Genomic DNA, 27,607 nt, shown 5'->3' with positions numbered 1-27,607 from the left:
ACTGTAGATCGTTGTCTCGATGGAAAAATTAAAAAAAAAATTTTTATTCTATATTTTCTTTTTTCGCGTAGAATCATCCCCTTTCCGCTTGTACCACCAGTTACCAACCACCCTGTATATGTAAAAAATGTCGAGTTGAGCGTAGTTAACCGGAAAAAGTTAATGTTAATATCTGATAAACTATTAATATCGTTAGTTCCAATTTTCCAAACTCTTGTCACAAAATCAGGTGTAGTACCTTATAAATCAGGGTTTGGGAAACTGTCATCACCATTTCGAATAGAATATTTACGAATAAGCTGCGGTTGCTTACGCATAGTTATATTTTTATGTATAAAGTTAGGTTAGTTTATATATAAAGTTATGTATGTATAAAGTTATAGAATCAAAATCAAAATGGATCGCTTCACCTTCAAAATATTTTTGTATATCATGCGTAGTTTGTATGTTTTTGCATATTTAGATTTCCTAATTCATTGATATTCAAGCAAATCTACCCTATCCTAGAATTATAACTTATTTTATTCTAGAACTAGTCCTCAAAAAGACAGCTTTCAAATGTTTTGTTTTGCAACTTATTTGTTTCGATTATAATCATTTATGTTTAATATTTAGAAGTTGATAATTGTAATCTTGAAAAGAAACTAAGTCGAATAATGAACATGTGCTATAAGACATTTAGTGAGATGTAACAAGATATTTTTCTACTTGATTTTAGTCAATGGAACGTATTGATAACGCTTAATTACTTTATCTAAAAGTGTCTTACATATACATATACATATATTCTACTACATTTATACTATTGCAAAAATAATCCGCATATGTATGGTTTTATATAAAATATAAAATAAAGTATCAGTTATATCTGTTTCAACCAATGACAATTGGTCGTTTATTAATGGAGCTATCATTGTGCTATCTTAGAATAAAAATGTTACACTAATTCGAGGAACATGGTATCTACATTTTCCTTGTATTCTTATTCATAGTAAGATCTGCAATAGTATTCAAGAGTTTCTGAAAAGTTTTTTCGTTTCATATTCCAAAGATGATGTTCTTAAGAATTTTAATTAATATTATATAACTATTACTTACTATTGCTACTATTACTTACCATGTTCTTATAGTCAATATTATTTAAAATTCTTAGATATCATCTTTGGAATAGGAAGTGAAAAATCTATCTGACTGGAAACTTTTGCACACCACTGTGATTAATGCAAGTACGATGTTATCGTAAGCCGACAGTAAGGTGCAATCGGGAGGGTAATGCAAAGGAACTGTACGTTTTACAGAAGACTGAAGGCTGATCTGCAATACCTCCGAAGGAGGGGACTACTGAAGGCGTCGGGTGAACTATCGTACCAAGGACGTAAATGCACCAGATGCGGTGCACCGTTTGGTAGATTTTACAACACCGGTGCTCTGTGCACACGCTGCAGGCACAGAGTTTGCAGACAGTGCCGTATCGAGGTCAGGAGCCCTGCCGATAACAAAGACGTCGAATGGATCTGTAACATTTGCTATAAGATCGCGTGAGTAATTCTTCCATTGTTACACCGTTTCCTTTTTGCATAGCTTACGTTGTTCGCGACTCTACTAAGATTCCTTCCGACGTTTCCTTGATTCTTTGTGCTTTTCTGTTTTATAAGATTGCTTATCTTCTTTTTTATAAAATAAGTGACACGATTTAAAATCGTTTGAAAGTAATGCAGTTTTAATGTATATTAAAAGTAAGGTTTAAAATACTCTATTATAATGCAATATTTTTTTGTATACGGCAAATTTGCCAAGATTTAATATCGTACAAAATATTATATTAAATGTAGATTTTGTCAAAAATTATATTAATCTCTTAAGCCACCATAAAAATAAATTTTGATGAGTTCTGTTAATCGCTGTAAATTTTTGTATGTCTATATCGTAAAATTAATAAAATGCAATCTATATAAAATTCTAGTGTATTAAATATAGATTTATAAAAATAAAGTTAACAAACTATTGCAATATTCTTCAAGTGAGCGACAGGCTTCAATTAAGCATTTGGCTTTGTAGTTGATCGTATAATTATTAAGAGTACTAGTTATTATGGTCATTTTGTAAATTTTTATACGTATTGATTAACTATGAGGTATGAAAGACATTAGATCATTTTGTAAGTAATGTCGTATTATATACATTATACGTGTAACTTTAAATCTTTGAAAAATCGAGTTTATCGTATGTATTAATGGATATTCATTGCCAATTGTTTTCTGAATATATGTATCAATTTTTTGGCAGTTTAATCACCCTGAAAAATTGTTAAACTTTTGACAATTGATAGGTCACTCTCATTTGATTATCGTCTTCAAATTCCGCATTCTGTTGAATTTTCTATTTCTTGGAAAAGCTCTTGCGGAGCGCGAAGTAATTAAAAATTTAAAGATTAGAGAGATTAACATACAGATTTCAAATTATGTTCTTTTATATTATTTAATATTTCTGCTCTTCATCTGAACATCGCTATTTTCTGAGCATTTTCGTCACGATTCATTAGTATTGATTATTTCTATATATATATATATATATATATATATATATATATATATATATATATATATATACGTATTTGTAATTTTTCTAATTACTGATTGTACTGTTTTCCTTACATACGACCTAATTTTGGATTCAAAATTTAAGACAAGTAAGAAATAACGTTTCTTATGGAATGGCTTGATATGGTAATTGAAAAGTATTTCATCTTGTTAGTGTTGCTGCCTTTTTTCTACTAAAAAATTAGGTATTTTTGCTTTCACCTTTCTTATGCAAAAATTGAACTAGTACTTTTGTTTCTTTAGGGAATTACACGTTGTTACTGAGAAATGGACTTATGTAAATTCAGTATGTAAATCTGTAAATGGAAAAGCAGCGTCACCTGTGGAATTATTGAAAAGCAGCATCCGACGAGCTTGGACAATCAACGGTTTGTTGAATATTATTTTTTTATTCTATATATGTTATATCTATAGTTCTAATGTCATGTTCGACATTTTATTGCGATGTTAGAATCATAATAATATTATTGTATAAATTTATATGAATTAAATACATACTTGAACGTAATAGCATATTCCATATAAATAATTAACATATCGATGTGAAATATCAAATATAATATATCTTCTATATACTATATACTCTATAGTGTATACTATATACTATATATTATATAGTGTATTATATATACAATGTACTACAGTATATATAGTATTATCTTCTTATTTTCACATTAAATGCCATAAATGAATAAATAGTAGTTATGCAACAGTAGTTACATATGGATTTGTATACAAACATATAGCAGCAAATCATTTCATTGAATTAATGCAATGTCTAATCAATTTAGTTTTCCAAAAAGAGGACTTAAATTTCATCTAAGAAATAAAAAAGGAAGGAAGAATGTCGTTTTTGGAAAACATAAGACAAACGTGAAAAATAAAATCATATATATTTGAAAACGCTATTTTAGAAGCATGTGGGAAATATATTCACTGAATATAATTCAACATTTATAATAAATGTTTATAATGGAAATACAGACTGCAACAATTTATTGTATTACTAAATTTATTATTCAAAAAAGAGCTTATTCAAATTTCTGATTGTTTTCCAATTTCCGACAGAAATCCGTAATAACAAAAATTCATAAGTTCATAAAGAATTAATTGGAACCAAAATATTAGGTCGTCCGAAAAGTTTCTTTCATTTTATGAGGAAACAATGGATGCACAACATTTTTCGTTTTATATTATTTTATCGAATTACGTATGGTGCATTTTGTTCTATCAAAATAAAAATCACAACATTCGATAGGTCAAGTTTTATGTTTGTATAAAGATGCATCGTTGTAAAAGACGTGTGTGTAAAAGAAAGACACTTTTCGGACAACTTAATATTTTACCATTCTATTATATTTTTTCATTAGAGCCTTTCAATTTCTACTATATCTTATGCAATAGAAATATTAAATAGATATACAGGGTGGTTGGTAACTGGCGATACAAGCGGAAAGGGGGTGATTCTACGCGAAAAAAGAAGTGGAAAATATGGAATAACAATTTTTCGTTTGAGGCTTTGTTTTCGAGAAAATCGACTTTGAATTTTCGTTCGGTACGCGTGCACTTTATCACGTCTCGTTATAACGGATCTCACTGTAGATCGTTGTCTTGATGGAAAAATTAAAAAAAAAATAAAAAAAAATTTTTATTCCATATTTTCGACTTCTTTTTTCGCGCAGAATCACCCCCTTTCCGCTTGTACCACCAGTTACCAACCACCCTATATATAAATTTTGTCATTATCTTACAGCCAAGAAATAATTGAAAAGATCTTAAGGATTATAAATTTCTTTTCTATAAACTTTTTACTCCAATATTTCTGTTCATTAGATCCAATACTAACTACATTAGATATAGTAAAATTGTTAGGAATAGCGTAAAATATATCATAATTCATACATACACACATATATATACGCGAGGAGCAAAACCGATGCAACATCATTTGAAACTGAATAACTTTTTCAAAATTGGATGAAACGACTTGGATTTTTTTTTCTTAAGAATTTAGAAGGATTAATTTACCAGGTGATATATAAAAAAATGGGAAGAAATTGCCATTGGTTGGAAAAAAAGGAAAGGTCACTTTTTCAACTTTTTTTTTTATCCAAACCTGTAATGATAATTTGAGCAGTTCGAAGATTTACGTTAACGATCACATTTTGGAGATTTATGTTAATTATATACGTGCTGAAGATTTCATCAAAATTGGTTAACGTCGCTATGAACTATAAAATGGCGAAAATCCCAGTTTTCGCGTCTTTCGGCCCAAAATCTACATCTTTCGATGCCTCTCGCTTGTTTTTACATCAACCGATCTCAATAAAATTTTCAGTATATATATAACTGATATAAATCTATAAAATGTGTTGTTTAAATTTTTCTACATGCTTCGATAATAAAGTTGAAGAAAGCGAAAGTTAATTTCTTTCTTCGCGATTTCGGTCAATTGCAGTTTTCCGAAAATTTTTTTTATACGTCATTTAGTAAACTAATCTCCGTAACTTTTCAAAAAGATCTATATCGTTTGGTCCAAGTTTAAAAATGTTACTGTTTCAAAGATGTTGCATCAAGTTTTGCTCCTCGTTGTAAATTGTCGTACATTTAGCAGACCAACTGATTACTATAATAAATCTAAAAATTTGAATTCATTTTCAATGCAAGTATTTTTATCGATATTTGACGTATCGAAAATTTTATTTTCTTATCAAAAAAATCCAATAAATTATTCATACGTTCTGTGTATAGGTCCACCCACACGCTGGTCCGCAGCAAGGAAATCGCCAGAATTGCGTATATATCGAAGTTTGCCGTCTCGTCATCAAGAATATCGGGAAATCATTAACAAGAATGAAATCGTAAAGTCCGTTGACAGAGAAACGTGGAATTCTGATGAAAAGGAAGCAGTTGCCAAGGATGCGAATGAACAGTTCGATGAAAGTAATAGTTCCACGAAAGACGACCCATCCAAAGATGCGATAACAAAAAACGAATCGATTTCTCTCGAAAAATTGACGTCACGAGTCGAAACTAACGAACGAACGAATGCGAAACGAATAGAAAAGCTGTTTAATAAACAGGAAGAGGAAGTGCTATCGTCGAATGCTATAAAAACGAAGAAAAACGACCGATCCGCTGCAACCACCAGCTGCAATAGAACAAAGATCGAAGAGCCAGACGAGACGACAGGTAGCCAAGAGCAAAATATACCAAGAATTTCATTGATAAAACCACCGAGAATATTGTCGAAGTTTATTTCACCAGAGATAAAATCTCCAATTAAACATGGAGATAGAAAATCGAATATCCCAATATTTAAAAGAAGCTGCAAGGAATTCGAAGACATTAGAAGCCCCCAAGAATCATCCAAACGTTCTCTCATCCCTCAAAGGTATTTATTCAATCACGGATTCAATCAAGGTTTCGATTATATAGGATTATATAGGAATCGTTTAGAACAAACAAATTTCGTTACACACCCATAGGAATCATCGAAATATTCTTCAAAAGTACCCCGATTTTCAGTGATTTTCAATGATGACCTAGGTATTATTTATGCGATTCGTCTGATAATTCACGTTCTGTTTAGTTTCAATGCAAGTAAAACTGTTCGAGAAATCGTTTCGACTAAAACAAAAATTGCAAAGTTAAGATTGTTAACGTTCAAAGGAAACGTGAAAATGTGTAATCGTGCGAGTTATTGACACCTGCTTAGTTTGCATCCCATCGTTTTGGAATTATAGTGATGTCATATACTTTTTAGCGATTATTCTACTTACAATATTTACGTGTTTATAAACAATATATGAAAACAAATTAGGGAAACATCGGATATGAAATACTGACACTCAATAATGATCGATTTAAGAAGTGAACTTAGATCAGTAGGAAACATGTCTTGAAAATAAAATGATAATAAAATAGCTTGAACAGAAATGTTTATATTCCCACAATTAATGCGCGATATTGAGAATGCTATCTCAAGAATTGATTTCTCAAAGGAAGAAATTGAACCGAAATAAGAGGGGCTCTACCTTACTTGAAAGTAACACATCCATGTTATAGATATCTATACATCATTGTAGATGTTACACATAGATGTTACGATAGATTATATTATTATATTACGTTATGCATCTTATTAAACAGCATTTGAATTTCTTCCAGATACCGAGGTAGTACCGACGACTTGCGTCGAAGTCGCGAGGACATAAGCTTACCTAGCCTGATCCCCAAACTGTTATCTCCAAAAAACAAGGAAGACCGACTAAAGCGCCAAGATAGCAAGGACGATATCCGCTGCGTATTCAAGTCTAACCGAAAAGAGTGGAAAGAAGAAACCCGAGCATCGTTCTTCAACCAATCGACAGGGAAGGAGGACTCTAAGTACGGCATTCGGCTATTCCGGCGGGACAACAGCCGCGAAGACGTGGGTAGGGAGAGCGCGAATTCAAATGCGAATAACGCGGCTGTTGCTGCAAAAGGAAAGCAAGCCGGGAAAGAGGAGAAGCAGGAGAGGACGGAGGAACGCGTGGGCGTCTCGACCACGTCGAAATCGAAGTCGACGGTACACGAACAAGGCAGGACGAGGGCACCGGACAGAGAGGACAGTAAGGAAAGTCTCTATGGCAAGTCGTCGAGAAATGACGAGGAAGGGCCACGCGTGAACCAGCATGAGAGAGTGAAAGCCGAGGCGGCGGCCAACGAACAGACGATGCTCGACGTGGTCGTCACCGACGAGAAGCTGTTGGAAGAACAAGAAGGCGTGAAGAAAGGAGAAAAGGAGGCGAACAAAGAGGAAAACTTGATAGTCGAGGAGGCAGAAGCATTGGAGAACGATAAGAACACGGACTCTATGAAGGAGATCGCTGAAAGCCTGATCGAAAATTCCGAGGCCGATGTTACCGCGTTTGGAACGTATGACAGGAAAGATTCTGCATGTGGGAGGAAATCCGACGATTTTCAAGTGGTTAGTATCTGGTGGCTGTGTTACGAAGGATTTGGTAGTTTGAAGATTTGATTGAGCTTCAATTTATTGTATAATTCGAAAGTTAATTAGATTTTTATGAGGCTAATACTTTCAAGTATTAATACATATTAAGTTGAGTATCGATCTAATTTTACTTTGCAACTGTATTCGATATAGGTACGTCGGAAGTTTTCAAAGGAGGAGTTTTCCAATCCTGATGATACGGACGATACTCCAAATAAACGTTGCTCCAGTGTAAGTTAACTATATTTTATGTATTTTGTCGTTGATTTTAATGTACTCATTTTAAGAGTATAGGTGTCGATGCATGAATAACGATTCTCATAATAATCGGAGGAAAACAATATATAAAGTGAGAGATAAAACTTATCTATATGTCGAACATTATTTCGTGTACAACATTTAACGGATAAGTATAAGTATGATTTAATGGATCACTATCTGAATCACGTGGCCTAGTTTATAATCATAGCGAAAGCAAATAGAAATTTATTTTTGTAATTGAACACGCACCTGAGAAGTTTCGGAGTTGATAGTATTCAATAATATTTTATTATATAACATTTTATTATTAAATACTATAATATATTATTATTGAATATTATACAAAACAACTTTTTCCTGTACTCTTCATTATATAATACCTATATATGGAATTACCATTGTCTTCCGTACCTATGAGTACGACCATTAAATTCAATGTCTACATAGCAATCAAGTTATAGTCAAGAAAACGTGGCCATCGTTATTTTCAAACAGAGTGGTTTGTAAAATGCTTAAGTCACGCAAATAAATAAAGCAAACAGCGTTCATTATTTTTATAACATTTAAATAATTTTAATTCTACAACAGTATGTCCAATATTTTATGTATTAAAAATTGTTTCGTAAAGTTAAGGATCATTCACAAACGTTAACGTCTTTAGAAAATATAAAAAAAAGTTCAGATAGGACAGATGTAAAAACAAGAAAATTGTATGTAATTTCTAAATAACTCTTTCCAATTCTAACACAATTTTTCATTCTGGCCTAACATTCTATGGATATAGATTCTGCTTAAAAAATATATTTCTTATCAGAATTTCTTCCTCTGCCATATAACATGACTGTTTTATTTACAATTATTTAAACTACTAAAAAATACTTAAATCGTTTGAATAATAATTAAAATTCTCTATCTTTGAGGATATTAAATGCGACACTACTTAGATTACTAATACATTACTTAAATAAAAAGTATTCCGATTTGTACATAGCCATATTATTTCTTTTATAGACTTTTCTATTATTTGTTATACTACAATATAGTAGAAATACAAACAAATACTGAATTCCTTACAGCACTTATCTCCGGAAGCAAGTCCACTGAGCACTAGATCGTCGAGATACAGCCCAAGGGAGAGTGAGAGCGAACCAACTCCTGCACTTCCACGGAAAACGGGTGACTCGTGCTCCGCTTCCCAAAGAATACGAGATGCGATTACAAGGACCAGAAGGGAATCTAATAGCACTAGATACGAGAGCAGCGGTAGCGAGAGTGTCAGGTGTGTGTAAATTGAATCACGCGACGCTTCAAGTCGCGAAATTTAATTTACCACTTAATTTACCGTATCTAACACGCACTTCGAATAATCAACTATTTACTACCGGAATAATCGATCATTAGCAAGTAGTGGCGGAAATTTCCACTCTTATACATGAATTAGAAATCGAACCAGTGAAAAGAATTTCAATAATTGCGGTGAAACGTAGTTCTACGTCTGAAGTGCCAGATTTTTAAGTCTAGCACATTTTCTTTGAATCTTTTGTCTTTGCTTTGAATAAAAGAAAGCTGAACCGTAGAATTTCGCTTTATAAAGTTGTTGATATTTGAGAGACATGCAACTTTTCATTATTTTGTGTAAAAAGGTAAAAGCAATGTTGATACAAATTTATTGCTTTTCTCAATACATACTTGAGTTTCTCAAATTTTCTATTTTAACATTAAATTACTATTATTTTAATATTAAACTATTTCCATATCGTATTTAGATAGAGATAATGTTACATGTATCTACAGTTGAAAAATTAGTATCTTTATTGTTAAGATTTCATTTGAAAGAAAAGTGTATCAAGAATATCTGTGAAAATCGTGTTATAAGACAACTTATCAAACAGTGAAAAAATTATTTTTATAATTTTCATTTCCAACAAAACCTGATATTGTGCTTCGACTAATCGAATTACTTTGTAAGTCATAACACATAGTTTTATATTTATTGAATTAGTAATAATATTATTAATATTAATATAAAACACTCGTTAAAAATAACATTAAATAAGTATTACTTATTTCGATAATTAATATATTAATTATCTTAATATATTTTTTAGATTTTCTGTAATACTTTTATTTTGTTTCTTCTTCCCGATTAGATTAAGTGAAACTGGTCTTCATGGATACGTGGAACTGGCTAGGAAAGTGAAGTTTTTCGGTGGAAACGGAAGTAGTGCGGTTCCGTCGACGATCGGAAGTGATGAAGTAGTGCAACGTGATAGCGCAACAAGTGCAGGTGAAGATGATCCTCACGACGATAATCATGGGAGAACAGGTCCCATTTCATCTCAAGGAAGAAGCATGCTTCGTAGAAGGCGACAGTTTGACGCTCAAGGTATGTAAACATGATCTTTTATTTATTTTCATTACCTGTATTATACTAACCTAATTTTTAATCCCGTTGTGCACGCATAACAGCAAATACATTCTACATATGATTATTTGTGCAAATATGTAATATATTTTTTGCATCTTCACTTATTTTTGTAATATATTCCAGACAACTTAAAACATAGATAATTACGAATATCAAGTGAAGTTTATACATAATAATTGAAAAGTATTATTACATATTACTAAAATATTTGAATATCACATATTGAATAAATAATTATATATAAACAATTAATAGTTGATAAATATATTAATAAAATACTAGTCGTTAATGGAATGAAATTAATAAAATAAAGATACAGATTCATTCTGTAGCATTCTCCAGAATATACATATATGTTTTACTTTGTTTTGCGATAAGATATATTGAAATATTTTAGACAAGTGTATGCAGAACAAAATGAAAATTTAATAAAATTAATTTTTAATTTTAATATAGCTTCTCATGGTTAACTCAGTGTTTTATATTGATAATAATTTCCTCAATTTAAATCCATTTATATTAAAATAAATTATACAAGTCAATTGATTTGATATTCTAATAAACCATTATTTTATTAAGAAATATTTTCGTAGATAGTCTCCAAATAATATGTAGAATTTTAAATACATTTATTATAAAAATAGAACTTACATTCAATTCTAATGAGTTACCAATTATTTTCTTTCGATTGTCGTGTTATAACAATAAATTCTACCAGTAGTCAATGATTTCGAGCACAACATCATGTTTCTTGTTGTGCAGTAAGCAAAATTCACTAACAAAGAAACAAACGAAAGAATACGTAACGATGAAGAAGAAGAAACAACGATGAAATCTTTGCAACGCAAACAATGCGCGAAACAATTCATGTCTCTATAATTGAAAAGAATTGCACTTTGAATCTAAACAGCAGACTATTTTCTCGCGATTGTCAACAATAATCTTTTAGCGAACAATCGGGTATACAGGGTGGTTGGTAACTGGTGGTACAAGCGGGAAGGGGGTGATTCTACGCGAAAAAGGAAGTCGAAAATATACAATAAAAATTTTTCGTTTGAAGCTTTGTTTTCGAGAAAATCGACTTTGAATTTTCGCTGGGTACGCGTGCACTTTATCACGTCTTGTTATAACGGATCTCACTGTATATCATTGTCTTGATGGAAAAATTAAAAAAAAAATTTTTATTCTATATTTTCGACTTCTTTTTCGCGTAGAATCACCCCCTTTCCGCTTGTACCACCAGTTACCCACCACCCTGTATAAATCGATATTACATAGGACGTATAATTTGCCGAATTTTCTTCAATTTCATCAATCATAACAGACTGTTAAGGGATGCTATAAACCAGAAGAACGACACAGAGAAACGCTATCGGTACTTGAACGCGAAATCGGTAGCGATTTGTTCATATTTGTATTCTATAGCTTCTTAAAAGGCATAACCATAACTAATAGTCGCAGTTCATACTAACTATCGTAGCAGCAAGTAACATTTCGCTTTCGTGCCTGTTTCCCCCCTATTCGAGTCTTTTACATACAGGGTGTTCAAAAATTACGTCATGTCTTTGACAGATGATTCTACACCTTCAAACGTAATATGACGATTTGAAATTCATGCTTGCTTTGAGACTTTTGTTCCTCGTGACGAGAACTATACGATGTAATAACAAAATTTGGCTTTGAAATTGATCCGAGGGTATAGAATCATCTGCCAGAGCCATAACATATATTTTTAAATACCCTGTACGTTAACATTCAAAGATGTATTCTAATCGAAGACCACAGGGTAAAATATTATAAGTAGCATTTTCTCAGTTTTATAGAACTTTAAAGTGCAGAACACTGTTAATTAATTGTATATTATCGATATCATATTTTTTCTTTTTTTTTTTTTGTTTCTTCATATAACCTTCAACTAGTAGTCTGTGGATTTTTATACATTTATACAAAATTTGAAGATATAAAAATATATTTAATATACAAAAGCGTATAAGATATGAAGAATAGGGTATTCATTAGAATTTTAATCTGTCAATCAAGAGAAACGATTTAACTCGTCATTCGAGTAGTAATTTATGTACCTATTTAAAGATACCTATCTTTTCACGCGTAGTTTTAATTTTGCTACAAATACGTTGTATCATATTACATCGCATTTACATTTGCAATGTCTAAAACTGACTTAACTGAAGTTGATTTGTTTTTACTTTTATCAATAAATCTGATTAATGGACGTCACGGTTAACAAGTTAGTAGGTTAATAAGTAAAATAAATCTTCTATTTCTTTAGCCGTGTCCATAAAAACATAGATTTTCATAAAAATCTGTAGTCTATTAAGTCAGAATATCACAATGAGTTTATTCTTCATAACCATTGTAGTTAGTATACCGCACAATGAAATGTTATGATTCGATTAAATTTATTTTTAATAGTTATTATACAAATAATTGCCAAACTTTCTACAACAAATAGTAAATATACAGTGCTGTGAATAATTATAGACTCAAACACCTCAAATTGGATGCTATAGGAAATCAGGAGATATTACATGACGGATTATTGCCCGTCATAACAGAGATTGAAACCAAAAAGGCATTCTTCAGCGAGATAATGCTCTTATTCATACAGTTACCGCTAGAAAAATGTGGTTTCAAGATTTTGGAAATTTCATTATTACCGTGGCTAGCATCGAGACTCAATTCGACCGAGAACCTGTGGAGAATTTTAGCAGCAAAAGTTTACGATCAGGGGAAGCCACCTATGGAAAACATCATTAAAAAAAAATAAAATCCGTGTGGCCGGATACTCAAAATGAAACTTTAAATAAGATAATGCACAGTATATCTAACAAATTAACAGAAGAAATAAAAAATAAAGGAAAATCCGCTAAATGTTAGACGAAAACGTAACAACGTTAACATTGAGTTTATACTTGTTCACAGTCAGAAACGCAATTGTGAGAGAAAATTTAATTTTTCCTAGACTCCAAAAGAAGAAAATTTTTGTTTGTTGTATCTTCAATTTTGTTTTATATTATATGTAATTGTATAAACGATTTTGTCAATTTTTGTTTTAATATTATGAAAAATCTAAAAATAGGGTTGAGTTTATAATTATTCACGGTACGGTATAGTAAAGATGTGTTCTATATTATACCGCAAAATTAGATAAAGTGTAAAAATCAATATCTATAACAAATTTAATTGTTTTCACTATAAATCCTATCACAATTTATAATACTATTTTAAACTACCATAAAAACAATGTTTAGTAAATTATATAGTATATCGTAAAATTTTATAATATACTGGGTGGTTGGTAAGTGGTGGTACAAGCGGAAAGGGGGTGATTCTATGCGAAAAAAGAAGTCGAAAATATAGAATAAAAATTTTTTTTTTAATTTTTCCATCGAGACAACGATCTACAGTGAGATCCGTTATAACGAGACGCGATAAAGTGCACGCGTACCGAGCGGAAATTCAAAGTCGATTTTCTCGAAAACAAAGCCTCAAACGAAAAATTGTTATTCTATATCTTCCACTTCTTTTTTCGCGTAGAATCACCCCCTTTTCCGCTTGTACCACCAGTTACCAACCACCCTGTATATACAGTAAATTTAAAATTCAAAATGTATACATATAAACTATAGTAATAGAAAATAATATTCCTATAATATGTAAGTACCTTTAGCATGATCTTTAATAATACACAAATACATTAGTTCTCTTAATAGGTAATTTTTTATAATGTACTAATTTCATACAGAAATAAGTGTTATTTTTAATTATTAATGCATCGTGAATTTACATAATTTTATCGAATTCAGATATTAGTACTACGAGTCGATCGAATTATTCAAATATTTATGGACGACGATGTATGTATTATTATGCAGCATACAAGAAGTATGATACATGCAGGATCAACATGAATGTAAATGAAACTTTGATCCTTTTGTTCCAACATTGTACTTGAATCAACGGCATTAATATGTAAGTCGAAATAGAACTGATTATGTTTGTGAATGTATGTCCTAATCCGTGATATTATAACATACTTCTAACGAATTACGATCATGTGAAAGATATCGGTGTAATACTTAGATAGGAATTTTAACGAAAGTAGAAACATTATCTCTCGGTGGCTTCGAAACTGTGCTTTACGACCCATGTGGAGTAACACGCGTCAATTCTCCTAACGGCTTTATACAATTGCATTGACTTACAATCTATCTTTGCTCATTTTAGACTTTAATAGAGTCTCCTCTATGAACAAGAAATTTGACTAAAAAAGAAAATTAAGTAGCCTTCTGTAAAAGGATCTCATAAGAGAAAATAAAGAATTGAATAAATTATGTTGGAAATTTAATTCTAATTTTTTAATATTATCTGCCTTTGAAGTGATAGTTCTAATAGCTTTTAAAAAGTTTTGTTTACTTGCAATTTAACGTCGCATTAACTACAAGGTTGTTAATACTTTATATGTGTATCTATTGCTCAGTATTCCTATACAGATATAAGATCATAAACAATTCTACCCTAAAACAATTTAATAAATTTTTTCTCCTTTTTAATCTGAGCTTTATGTCGCGAATAAATGTTGTTTCGTGTATAAAACGCTTAACAGTCCAAGTTTTAAATAACCACGTCCCTTCATTATGTAAATATAAAAATTATATTGTTAAAAAATTTGAAAAATTTCGTTTACTGAACAATTAAATTTCAAACTTCCCAATATGTACGTTCATTATTTTAAAATATTGTACAGATATAAGAATGCTACCTTGGGGAAGAATTTAGAGTTTAATTTCAAGTTTATTTCATTCATTCAAATGTATACAAACTTTGAAATATCTTTTCCGTATACCCATTCCACATAACTAAAAACACACATTACCGACGTGTCTGCCAGCAACATCACCACGGTTTTGTATTTCAATAAGCCTATCGATTATCGAAACCATTGGCATACTAGCCCGTATGAAACCAGTCGGAGTTCTCTCTGAAACCCGCGAACGCCAGGACAGTATTATCAGCGTAGCCAGTGCGGTATCGTTTCCGTATCAGAGTTCAAACACGAAATTGTTGATAAGAAAAATGTTACTCGCCGTCCCTGTCAGTGAACGTGCAAAAGATACGTAACATATATAAACACGCGATCTGAAATAACAGATACTCGCTCGAAACGACCACTTACTAAATTGTCCAGCGAGCAATAGAATCTTTCGATGTTAAATTGAAATTTATTTAATTTCAATAACAAAAGAATATCGTCTTTTTTAATAAAATATGATTTCTGAAATTAAAATTGCCTGAAACGAAATACGTAAGATATTTGAAAATTTGAGGTTTAATTGTGTGAATGAAATAAAATTATATTAAATATGTTTAATTCTCTCTTTTTTTAAAATAGAATTGTTATATCTGTACGAGAGTTTAAAATAACAAACGCGCACGCTGAAAAGACATATAGAAACATTTTTAAGTTTAACTGTTAATTACAATTTTCGATCGATAATGGAGAAAAATTCAACGTACTCGAAACAAAATCCACGTCCCGTTGTTCCTATGCTTTTCGTCCCCGAGTTCGCATGATATAAGCACGAACAAACGGCCGAGTTGAATGCAAATCACGCGTTTCACGGTGTGAGATATCCATCCTATCTGGAGGGACGAACATCCTGCAAACATGGATGTGAGAAGAATATGCCAACTATTAATCACGGTCTTCGTGTCCATGTATTTCTTGCTCTTCTACGCCGGGATCGCTGTTTTTCTCTATTTTCTGTGGATAGGCTAGCCTAGCCACGAAGGTAGTCGCGTGTTCAATGTACAGAATTTCTTGAAAATCACGCAGAGGAATCTTCTTTTCGATTTAAATGGATGTTCTTTGAAACGAAAAGAGAAAAAGAAACTAAATAGAAACGAATCTGGGACTCTAGGATTTTATGCAGTTTCATTGAGAAAAAGTAGATCAGCGATTATATCACGAGTTAAAGTGTCATTGCGTCCCTCGTTTCTTTCTTCGCCTCATTATAATTTATTCCGAGTCATTGGCTCTGATTTCTTCGATTTCTTTCTTTCAATTGGCTCTGTAGAAAATTTCATGTGAAAATAAGAAATAGTGCCTTTAGCTGTAGAATCGCATACTGTTATTGTGTCTATTTGCACTGTAACAACTAGGTATATTTTGAGATGTACGTTGCGACTCTTTCTACCTCTTTGTTACGGAATTTTCCTGAAAACATGACAAAGCGGTATCACAGATAAAATAATGTCATTAAACGTAAGTTCATTTATTCGATTCGTATGAACTTATTTTATCGTATCATTCATCGCAGATTTCTCCCATATTTTTTCTTTTGTCATTTCTTTGAAATATATGATAATATTATTATATAAAATAATATGAGATATAATCCACATCATAGGATGGTTTATTGTGCATATTGCATCTAATATATTTCAAGGCATTCATTATGATTCTCTATATTTCGTTGTTACAATAGCTTCTCTAAACTAGTACCAAAACACAAGGTTAACTTCATTAAACCATAGAATGTTTGTATGGTATTTATTTCAATACATTTATTGATCATGTTTTCTATATTCATATCTGACTGTTTCTTTGAAATATCTTACGTAAGAATACAAGATACGTATTGTCCAATTATCTGAAATACGTAATACTACTATCATTCTATGCCTGCATTATCCATTCGACGTCAACAAAGCTGTAGTTGTACTTTTCCCATAAAAGAATAAGATTTGCTAAATCAGGCAATATTAATATATACATATAATATATGTTATATTATATCAAAAAGTTCGCTATAATTTCTTTTTCCGTGTTTCAATGAAATCCTGAGTAGTACGTAAGATTTATTTATAATATATAGCAATAAATAATGTACATATCGATTATAAAATGATTTATTATGCTTGCATTTTAATATATTCTAATAAATTTTCGTATTTCAATAGTTCTTCTTGGACCGTACCAAAATGGCATCACATAAAACACTATAAAATTAATTTATTATCCATTACTTTATTATCCTATGTACATTACCCTTACTTCTCCGTTATAAATATAACTATTATTTTAATATTATATATCATTATTACGTTTAATTATTTTATATAATGATATATATAATTATGTATAATTGTACGTACAATTATCGTATCTATAATTCCTTGCACTTCTTTCTCATCATTCTCCGAAAAATCACAACAGCGTCTCATCAGGGTTCAGACGACGGCATTGACTATAAAACGGTTTACCACGATTTCATCGAAGGGAACTCGTATAATTAGGAAAATTCTGATAATATAATATTATCATAGAACACGTTCGTCTGAAAACAGACTTTGCCTGAAAACGTGAGAACAATACGCCCACTTATAATCCGCTTTTAATTAATTAACAGCACCATCGGATAATGCTTCTGTCGGTTACAAGGAATAGGAGGAAACCCGGTGTCTCGATTGTTTCCTTTCGTGCGGCAGACGCAAATTTTTGTTTTGTAATATATATATATACGTGTGTACGTACACGTAGAAACGTGGAGAGCTGGCTTTTGAGCGCGGGAGAAGCAAGCGAGCGAGCAGGTGAGACGAAGCGAAGCGGGGCTGAGGGAAACAGCATAGAAATAATAGTATAACAACGTTCTCTGTATCGCACTATAGTCCGCTCACCTGCGACGCTTATACAAGGTGTCACGAACTCATCGTAGAGTCGCCGTCGTTGCTAACATTTTTGTTTGCTTTCTGCATATTTCATAAATTCTTACATTCTTTCTCTTTATTTTCTACGTATTATAATTATACGCTATACGTTCTTATTTTCTGCTTAAATTTGAATTTCTAGAGATTTTCTTTGCGTAGACAGAAGATCTCGGAAACTGTCCTTTGTAGAATTTTTGTCTTCTACGCTCCTAGTAGGTTTTTACGTCTCTTTTTTTATTTCTTTTTGCTTCGTAACTTTTGTAATTATATTTTGCGTTTAATTTATTATTTCGAGGAATTTGATCTTCTTTTGAGATTTTCTTTGCAGAGATGTAAGATTGGAGGAATTCGTGAACTTCTACCTTTTTCTTTCCATTTCATGTGCATTGTAATTGCATGTTGCACATTTTTATTCTGTGCAAGTATATTTAAATCAAAATTTCAAGGATTTTGCTTGATTTTGAAAGTTACATTGGGAAGATTTTTATTGTGTTTATTCGTATGGCAAAGAAAAAGATAACAAGTGAAACTAAAATTTTTATACAGTGTCTTAAACATTCTCGAATTGTTACAGATGGATTTATGTACTTCTTTATCTAACCGTGCTATAATATAAACTGTAATATAAATATACCGTTCTGTATAAAATAAATAAGAATTTAAATATATTGTAAAGATAAATAAGGAAGTAAAATTGAAAATGACACTTGCAAAATTATTTGTTATCGTTTAAGTAGTCTATAATAAATATTTTATTTTGTTTTCTATATAACGCCAAGGTTATTTTCATTATTGTTTCCAATAATTGATATTGAGCCAAAAATTAAAATGCGACGTGTAATATTTAAACTGTTTTTCTACTAAATTAAATATAACGTCGCTGTATTAATTTACATTTTAAATATTGTACAGGATATCAAAATTAGAGATATTGCAAGCGGACTTACTATTGCGAAATATGGTTGTCTTATTCCATCTTTTGCCCAAAATTGAAGAAGACTTAATTAAATATGCATATTTACACCTGAATCAAATATTACATAAAAAATTGGAATTGGAATTACTGTCAAAACTTTTTTACCTTTTAAACAAGATTGATAATTTATAATCTTGATTTCAATTAAATGAACGACGCGATATAATTAACCTTCTACGACGCTGCATAACTTAAAAATACATCTGTATAGCTATATTTAAATATATCTATATATTCTATATATTCTAGTGCTATATCATTACGCCAATGCAATACTAATGCAATACTAAGCAATCTAATCAGAACAATTATTGATTTCTATTTTTCTAACAAAAGTAAAAACGTAAAATATTACTGGACTGCAGATATTATATAATTTCATATTTTTGAGAAAACATAATTAAAGAAAGGAAAGATAAATGTTACTAAATATTATAACAAGTACTTTACTTTCGACGTTTCATATATTTGTACTATTATACGTATTGTGTGCATTTTTGAGTAGTAAATTAAAATCGTTTTTTTTTCATTTTTAAGTTACATTTTACCATAAATGTATATATAAATATTCTCAGACTGAGTACTAAATTATCCATTACATAAGAAATCAAAGTTAAGAAGACGCAATTGAATTCATTATCCCCTAATTTTATTCCTTCTCGTACATTTTTACAAGCTCTTGCAATGAGACAGTCAAAAAATACTAGTCAATCATATACCATCGATATCAATCGCGATTGCTCAAACTAAACTCCAACTCTAAAGCTGCTTTTTTTTTCTTTTCCTCGGTTTAGTTAGTTATTCGGTGTTGGTCAAGGTAAATGAGATAAAAGCAGCGGCGTATTAATCGCGGCTGTCAACTGTGGGGCATTATTATCGTCGCTCTTCACGGACGCGGATGCCACGGTCGAGCGAATGTTGTTCCAGCTACATTCGCTACGCACCACCCGGTGTACATATAATATACACTATAACGACGCCACTATAGAGATTGTTCGGTGCCGTAGTAAGGTAGTGACCGATGCTGTGGGATTCAGGTGTGCCTCACGGCTCACGGTACAAACGCTCTCAGTTTAGCGGCGGTAGCCCACGCGAATCGCTAGTGCTTTCTTTGACAGTGTATCGTTTGCCTCGAAACGATGACGAAAACCCGAGAGTCCGTAATGGTTTCTATCGTGGTACGTTGCCATCGGTCCTCGCGAACTTTCCAAACAGTTCTGTGACAAAAGTTCGTGAACTTGATTAGTGTGTGACACAGGTGCGCAACGCCGGATCACCACCGATCGTTGCAAGGGAAACCAGCGGCCGAAGAAGCCCCTGACAACGAGAATTAACGCCCAGGGAATTGTAAACAGAGTAATACTCGTGATTCCACACGATCTTGCCTGGTACGACCAGCATCGGTACTTACATGTAATACGTGATTAATATTTACTGTTAGTTTGGCGACTCTTGAAGATTTTTTGTAATTTTTCGACACCGTGTATAGATTGGATTTACGTGGACTTAAATTTGATAGCCTCGAACGAAAGGATTTTTATAGCGTCGCGTTTCTTTAAAGCTTCTTTTGTTCAGGACTACTTACTTTCCGTTTTGGATGCGTCAAATTAAAAATTGCGAGTCCTTGAACGTTCTTAATTGTTAACTGATATTATCGCGCCCTTGATAGTCTCGATAGCTCGGGTTACATTTAAGTTTGGTTTAGGAAATTTTGAGATATTTTTAATTTCGATTTCAAATAGGATAATATATTGGACTAGTGTAATATTTAATTTTTGTAACTTCATCCTATGGCGTTGTTTGGATTATTTTTTTATCCAATATTGTTTCTCTATTCTTAATAAATTACTTTAGTTTACGAAAACTATAAAAAGATCAAAACTGATGTGTGTGATTTTTCTTTTCAATTTTAAGCATAAAGATTGCCTTTAAAAATCTTTCTATATATTCAAATGAGAGCAGTACACAGAGGATAATTCAAAGATCGTAGTAAGGTTAATACAATAATGATATAATTAGGTATATCATTATATATCTTTTAGAATAATTCTAATTCGTATTTTATACTCTGCGCAATAAATTTCATTTACATAATTTTCGTCGCGTAAAACACAGAATATAAAACTCACATTAAAATTAAGTATAGTGGGGTCCTGTGTAATCTGTAAAGTCAAAGATAATTATATCCCGCGTTATACGAATCCGTTCATATTTGCATGTTCAAATATTTCTTTCGCTTTATTTCCTTAACCATTTCACTCTCATTGTTATTTTCCAAATCGCGTTACGCGGGGGCAATAGCAATTTTCTACATTTTCTTTTACTGCGATTAAACTCTTGTGGTTTACCTACTATGCAGCAATATATCATCGAGGGTTAAGGTAATGTTCTCAGTGGTAGGATAACATTCACCGAGTTGAAGCAGTAAAAAAGACTCAATTAGTATACATGTAATCTTATGCGATACTATTTAGAATTCGTATGATCACGGTGCATGAGATTAAGCAAATAATGAATACGACGGAGAATTGTCGACAATTTTAGTGTAACGCGTTCTATCTTGGAAGATTTTTAACGACCTAGCAAAATTCGGAGCGGAAAAAGATGGAATGCGGAGATAGAGGGAATTAATTGTAACATATAAACGCACGTGGGGAGAGGTAACATAGCAAGTTATTCTTTATTCCACAAAAGTAGGCTATTTTCAGTGTATTATTGCTACCGATGAGAAAAAATATCAGTCTTACCGAGCGCCTTCTAATTGCATTTTGCTTACATTTTTCTATTAATTCGTCCATCACTCCGAAATTCAAAATAATAAGTCTTCGTTCAAATCATATAAAGATTCATTCCAAGATATCTTTTACTTCGTCCATTATTAAAACAACTAAAATTACATATTTTCGATCATTCATAAATTGCCAACGATATAGCAACAAGATGTAGCGCTAAATTTAGCACACGATTCGCAGGAATACCTTAGACGGTCATTTACATTTCCACCAATGAGAAATGTCGTACTCGCGAGTTTCTCAACCAGTGTCAGCAAGTCCAATGCGTTTTTCTTCGTTGTTAACTACCATTAGAGGTTCGAATGATCTGCTTTTCATTCTCACATCCATATCCATTCATAATTCATTTACGACGCTTGCCTCTTCCTTTCTTCTTTGCTCCTTATTGTTCCTTTATTTCCTCGTAATTGTTTCCATGTTCTGGTGTCTCATGTACGCGGATCTGAACGCAAGCATTCATGTTGGAATCTGAACATGGTCACAGGACGTGGAGAATCATATGCACGTGGACAAATATTAATTCGTGCCATTGACCAGGTAATTCATCAGTGCGTAAAAAGCGGACACTGAATGTGTCAGCAGTGTACAACAATGTTCAGTTCTTCTTGTTGTCTCTCGTCGCGTCAATCACCACCTCCACGGTGTCGTCTTTATCTATTGTGAGAAATCAAGAAATAAAATAAAAACACATACATGCACCGGTTATGTCTATCCTAGTGTTACGTGGATTGTGCGAAGTTGCAATCGCGACGATCGATATAGAGGATCGTGGTCTAAGAAATTTAAACAAATATGGATTTAGTGAGTTTCTGGAAAATTACGAGATTTCATTCTCTGAGATACAATGTTAAAAACTTAGAAATTTGTCTATCTTGATGTAAGTGCAACTAGTTTTTAGTTCTTGTTATTTTGTATTAAAAGGAAATTTATTTTTTTATTAAAACTCGGAGAAAGAGATTAGTTTCTAAAATTTCTTTTAAATTAGGTAACTGTTTATAATTATTATAGGTTTTATAATTATAGGTTTTATAATTATAGGTTTTATAATTATAGTTTTATCGCTCTTAGAACAGATCGATGTGTTTAAAAAAAATTTGCAGTTATAACGTTTGATTTAAATTTTTGGACATGAAGTGAATCTATTTTATAATTCAAGGAAACAGATCCTATATTTTAGTTCTTCTTCGGTTCATTCGTTAATAACTTGCTTTCCTTGGTATGGAGCAAGATAATTATCTCAATGAAAATAACTTTTACAACCAGATAAACATAGATCTTTAATTGGTATTGTGATTTTTATAAACATTATTCCATGAGCATAAACGACAGAATCGAGAAGGAGCTATCTTCAGTGAAAGGGAACAAGAAAACGTATTCGGTTAAACGAATTTATTTCATTCAGTCTCCTATCATGTTTTAGTATTTTTGCAATTCACTATATTAAGTGACACCTAATAAACGCGATATGTAGTTGGAATAATTGTGTATCAAACATATTATATTTATTATTGTTCCGTTCGGAACACACAAAACAGTATGAGGTCTTCGTCGGTAAACTTGTAGCGCAATCGCAAAGAAAGAATATTTTTGACTGGGAATTTTAAAATATTAGGAGAGTAATAAACAGCGTGTCCTCTAGAATTTACACAAATTTGATATATCCAAACGGTACTTTAGAAATATGTAACAATACGAGTCCAACTTCTCGATCTGGAGGAATACAGGAACTTTTCCGAAAAGCCGATCACTTCTTGTTCCTGAGCTACAACCCATGTTACACTTTACTATGTATTAGTTAAGCATCAAGGAGCAAATTATAAGGGAACATTGAGAACAAAAATTAAGATTATACTGTAAAGTATTTAGTCTGTTTTGCTAAAAGAAACATTTAATAAGCAAAAAATACAATATGTTTATAATAATGAAAATAATTTTTAATAAACAGCAAATAATTATATTTCTAGTATAATTAAAAGTAGAATATACAGGGTGGTTGGTAACTGGTGATACAAACGGAAAGGGGATGATTCTACGCGAAAAAAGAAGTCGAAAATATAGAATAACAATTTTTCGTTTGAGGCTTCGTTTTCGAGAAAATCGACTTTGAATTTCCGCTCGGTACGCGTGCACTTTATCACGTCTCGTTATAACGGATCTCACTGTAGATCGTTGTCTCGATGGAAAAATTAAAAAAAAAAATTTTTATTCTATATTTTGGACTTTTTTTTGGTGTAGAATCACCCCCTTTCCGCTTGTACCACCAGTTACCAACCACCCTGTATACAGAGTTTCTTATCTCAGAGTATCTGTTACAAAGCTATATCTCGATAATGATTAATAATGTGAAAAAACGGTACAGGGATAAATTGTTTGGTTCTGTGGCACACGTATTATAGACTAATTCGTTTTATCAACGTCGTTATACCTTTCAAGATTATTTTTTTTTTTTTTTCATAGTACCTTATATCTTTTGTTTGATATCCTTTCAGAGCATAAAGGAACAAATTCATCGATCTTACAAACCATATTTCAATTCACATATTTTGAACGTACCAGAATTGTTTTCGTACAATTCGTTTGTTATGGAAAAATCATGCGTCAAGTAAAAAATAAATACTAGTCAACGATCGTGTTGTAAACATGAGAATATGATTCAGAGGTTGTGCTATTGGCTATTACACATGTGACGAAACGAATAGAGATTAAAAAGAAGGTTCACCCATCTACTCGAAATCATTTTACCTTTCCTTCATTAAAAACTTACGTTATACTATATACTATTATGCTATAAACAATATAGTAATGAGGGGAAAGTAATATGATTTCCAATAAATGGCTGAACCTTTCGTTTTAATCATTGTTTATTTCGTCACATATATAATTGCCAATAGCACAACCTCTGAGTCATGCTACCATACCGCCTGCGGCTCATTAGCGGCTAAGAGTAATTCGTTCGTTACCTTCATGAAATATCTATTTAGGACCCTCACTTGTCGATACACCTTATGGTAAAACAATCAAATGGACTAACTCGATTTTAATAAATTAATTATTTCCACTAAGCAATCGATGTCCTAGTCACAAGTAGATTACAAATAAGTCTTTTACAAAGATGTCTTTCGCTATATTAATTCGATTTATTAAGTACATAAATAGGATATACATTTTTTCTGGAAGTATAGAAGTATTTATTCAATCGTAACATTGTCCCGTAATAAAATGTGTAAAAAAGTATTCAAAGTATTCAAAAGTATTCAAAGTTTAATCAACATAAAATAATTATATTTATACGTGCACACAATTTTAGCAATGTTTTAAATAAATTTATGTGTTAACGCATTATTATTTCAAAAAATGACAAATTTGCATGTGAGTTCTGAAAAAGTAAGTACGATAAAAACGATTAATATTCTGTTCAAAAACATACTTTTAATTTAATTCATTAAGTATGTTAATGGATAATCTTAAAGAAGATTCGTGATAAATCACGATATGCGAATTCAAACTGCATAAAATGTTAAATCAAGTTTTAATTTAAAAGAAAGTAAAAGCAAAAATTTAATTCAAACTAAAGGAAAAACAAACTGCTTGCGGAATAATTAAAAATACTTTGCATCGAATATTATATATTTTCAAAGACACTACATATTTCTCCTATGAATCTTTATTTCCACTTGTCTATGAAATAATCACACACATGTAAATACTTGTATCCACCATTTACAGAAAATGCTCGTTTACTTTCTTCCTATCGAAAGGATAGCGATATTCTGCTTAAAGGTCCCAATTAAAAAGACAAATTTTCATAGATTTCTATTCCAGGTATTCAATAGCTCTATTCTTTGCAACCGGTTGATCTATAACGGTGTGCACTACGCGATAACATTTCAATCAATAGCGATAATTATTGCTAATACCAGTGATAAGTCACGATATCGGAGCACTTTTTTCTTTGATCTGGAACTTATCGAACAACGAGTAAACTAATGATACGCAAACCATCGTGTATTTTCAAAAGGTTCTCGACGAAGGGGACGATCGCACGCGAGGACCTGCTGCGCGGAGGAACTTCAGAGCTTCCAAACGCTACACGTGATCGGGCGTGACGGAAGACAGCACAGCCCAACCGGAAGTCAGCCACAGGATCAGCCATTGGTCGACTACAGACGATTGGTATTCATCAGTTCGGATTCGTCTTCTGGTCGTGAAGAGGACGACGCTGACAGCAGTTGCTCGAGTTCCTCGTTTTTGAACGGGCTGCCACGTGCTGGCAGCCACACGCAATCTTTGGAGGACTGCGATTGGGATTACTTTGAGAGCGGATCCTTGCCTCTGCCAGCCGGTGTACCTGTCACTATCGGCACGAGCAACGTGGGCGCAGAAACTAGCACCAGCCAGGACTGGAGCTGTTGTCCTGGACGTGGTTCCACTGCTTGTCAGGTAGATCGTTTTGTAAAAGTCGAATTCAGGTGGGGAGATAAGAGTTTTTCGATTACATGTGAGATTTTTTATCGAAGATTGAGTCAGAGAGGGATAAAGTATAAACTAGGAAAATATCGTGAGATGTATGGGAGGACTGTATATCTATATAGATATACTGGTGGTCACCTACTCGTTGTTTTTATCGGAAAACTCTAATTTTACTTTATTTCATGTTTTACAGAATAAGTTTCGCTAATTTTATTTTCTAATTATCTTATTATAAATGTTATATCACTCGTCTCACATATTCCTTATAAACAGGCTGCACATGTTTATACATTTATGAAGAATGTAAAAATACAAAAATGCATATGATGCATCAACATGCAAAAATATAAAATATACCAAAAATATAGTACTCGTTATAATATCTGACAGAAGAAATAAATCCTTGTTTACGTTGCATTTTGCTTAGCTTTCCTCAGTTATACTCATAAAAACATCAATCTGCATAAACATCCATAGCTTGGTTACAAGATATACACATACTTACAACGTGAATGATGTGAGAAATTTATAATAAAATAGAAACCAAAAATATATACATGACGAGTCAGTAAAAATTACCACTTGAAATGACTCGTTATCTATGACTTTATAAGGAAATGTTGCAAATGACATTTGTTGTATTCGAGAGGACTGATGAGAAGAATATATTGTAATTTTTTTTAATTTCTCAATCTCGAATTTTTTAAATGATATTTCATATTTTTTACTACTATGTTGTAGTCACTAAAAAGACGAATTCGATCTATAATAAGGTAACCTTCGGTTAACCTCGAATTTCACAACGAAACAAAGATTTGTGGAGATTTAACTACTTCTGAATCAGTCCTAAGATCGACTCAACTTCTCCACAAATCTTTCCAATAATAATTTTGTTTATCACGTGAAGCAAAATATGTGATTACGAATTATGCTGTATATTATAAAAAATTTAATTGCGTAACTTTCATTCCGTGTTTGTATTTTAAAATAAAGATAAATTTAAGTAGCTCGATATCATTTCATGTAATTCCCTTGCACTTTCTTGTCTATTCTTATCTCTTATCGACATCTGACAATAATCTGTAAAAGCAACCAGTGTCTATTTAAACGCAATTTTATGACTACCAGTGCTCTTCCAATTCGTAGTTTCATGATAGACGTGAGATAGGAACTCGCTATCGCATGCGGAATATACATTAAATATTCGGAAATTTTGCAAAAATATTGCCATAACGACTCATATAAAGTGTGAACAATTTTGCAATTTCAATAAAAAGAAAATATATTTTTGAAATATATTATCGCTTAATTATTCGAACGTCTCTAATAGACAATGCATATTTTTTTTCTAAT

The 27,607-nt window shown here is 31.8% G+C and overlaps 1 protein-coding gene across 5 annotated transcripts in view; it reads left to right on the top strand.

Moving 5' to 3' along the window:
- LOC126866270 (uncharacterized) overlaps positions 1–27,607 on the top strand; it is a 95,326-nt gene that overhangs the window by 20,341 nt on the left and 47,378 nt on the right. For all 5 annotated transcript variants that reach the window (XM_050619655.1, XM_050619679.1, XM_050619664.1 and 2 more), the window contains exons 2-9: positions 1,299–1,538; positions 2,844–2,968; positions 5,352–5,994; positions 6,771–7,572; positions 7,750–7,827; positions 8,934–9,136; positions 10,008–10,243; positions 25,803–26,224. In XM_050619655.1, coding sequence (XP_050475612.1) covers positions 1,299–1,538; positions 2,844–2,968; positions 5,352–5,994; positions 6,771–7,572; positions 7,750–7,827; positions 8,934–9,136; positions 10,008–10,243; positions 25,803–26,224 — 2,749 coding nt within the window. The remainder of the gene's footprint in view (positions 1–1,298; positions 1,539–2,843; positions 2,969–5,351; positions 5,995–6,770; positions 7,573–7,749; positions 7,828–8,933; positions 9,137–10,007; positions 10,244–25,802; positions 26,225–27,607) is intronic.

This window comes from Bombus huntii, chromosome 1, assembly GCF_024542735.1.
Source record: "Bombus huntii isolate Logan2020A chromosome 1, iyBomHunt1.1, whole genome shotgun sequence".
Taxonomy (NCBI): Eukaryota; Metazoa; Arthropoda; class Insecta; order Hymenoptera; family Apidae; genus Bombus; species Bombus huntii.
Note: the sequence above shows the minus strand (reverse complement) of the source record. Positions and strands in the feature narration are given on the sequence as shown.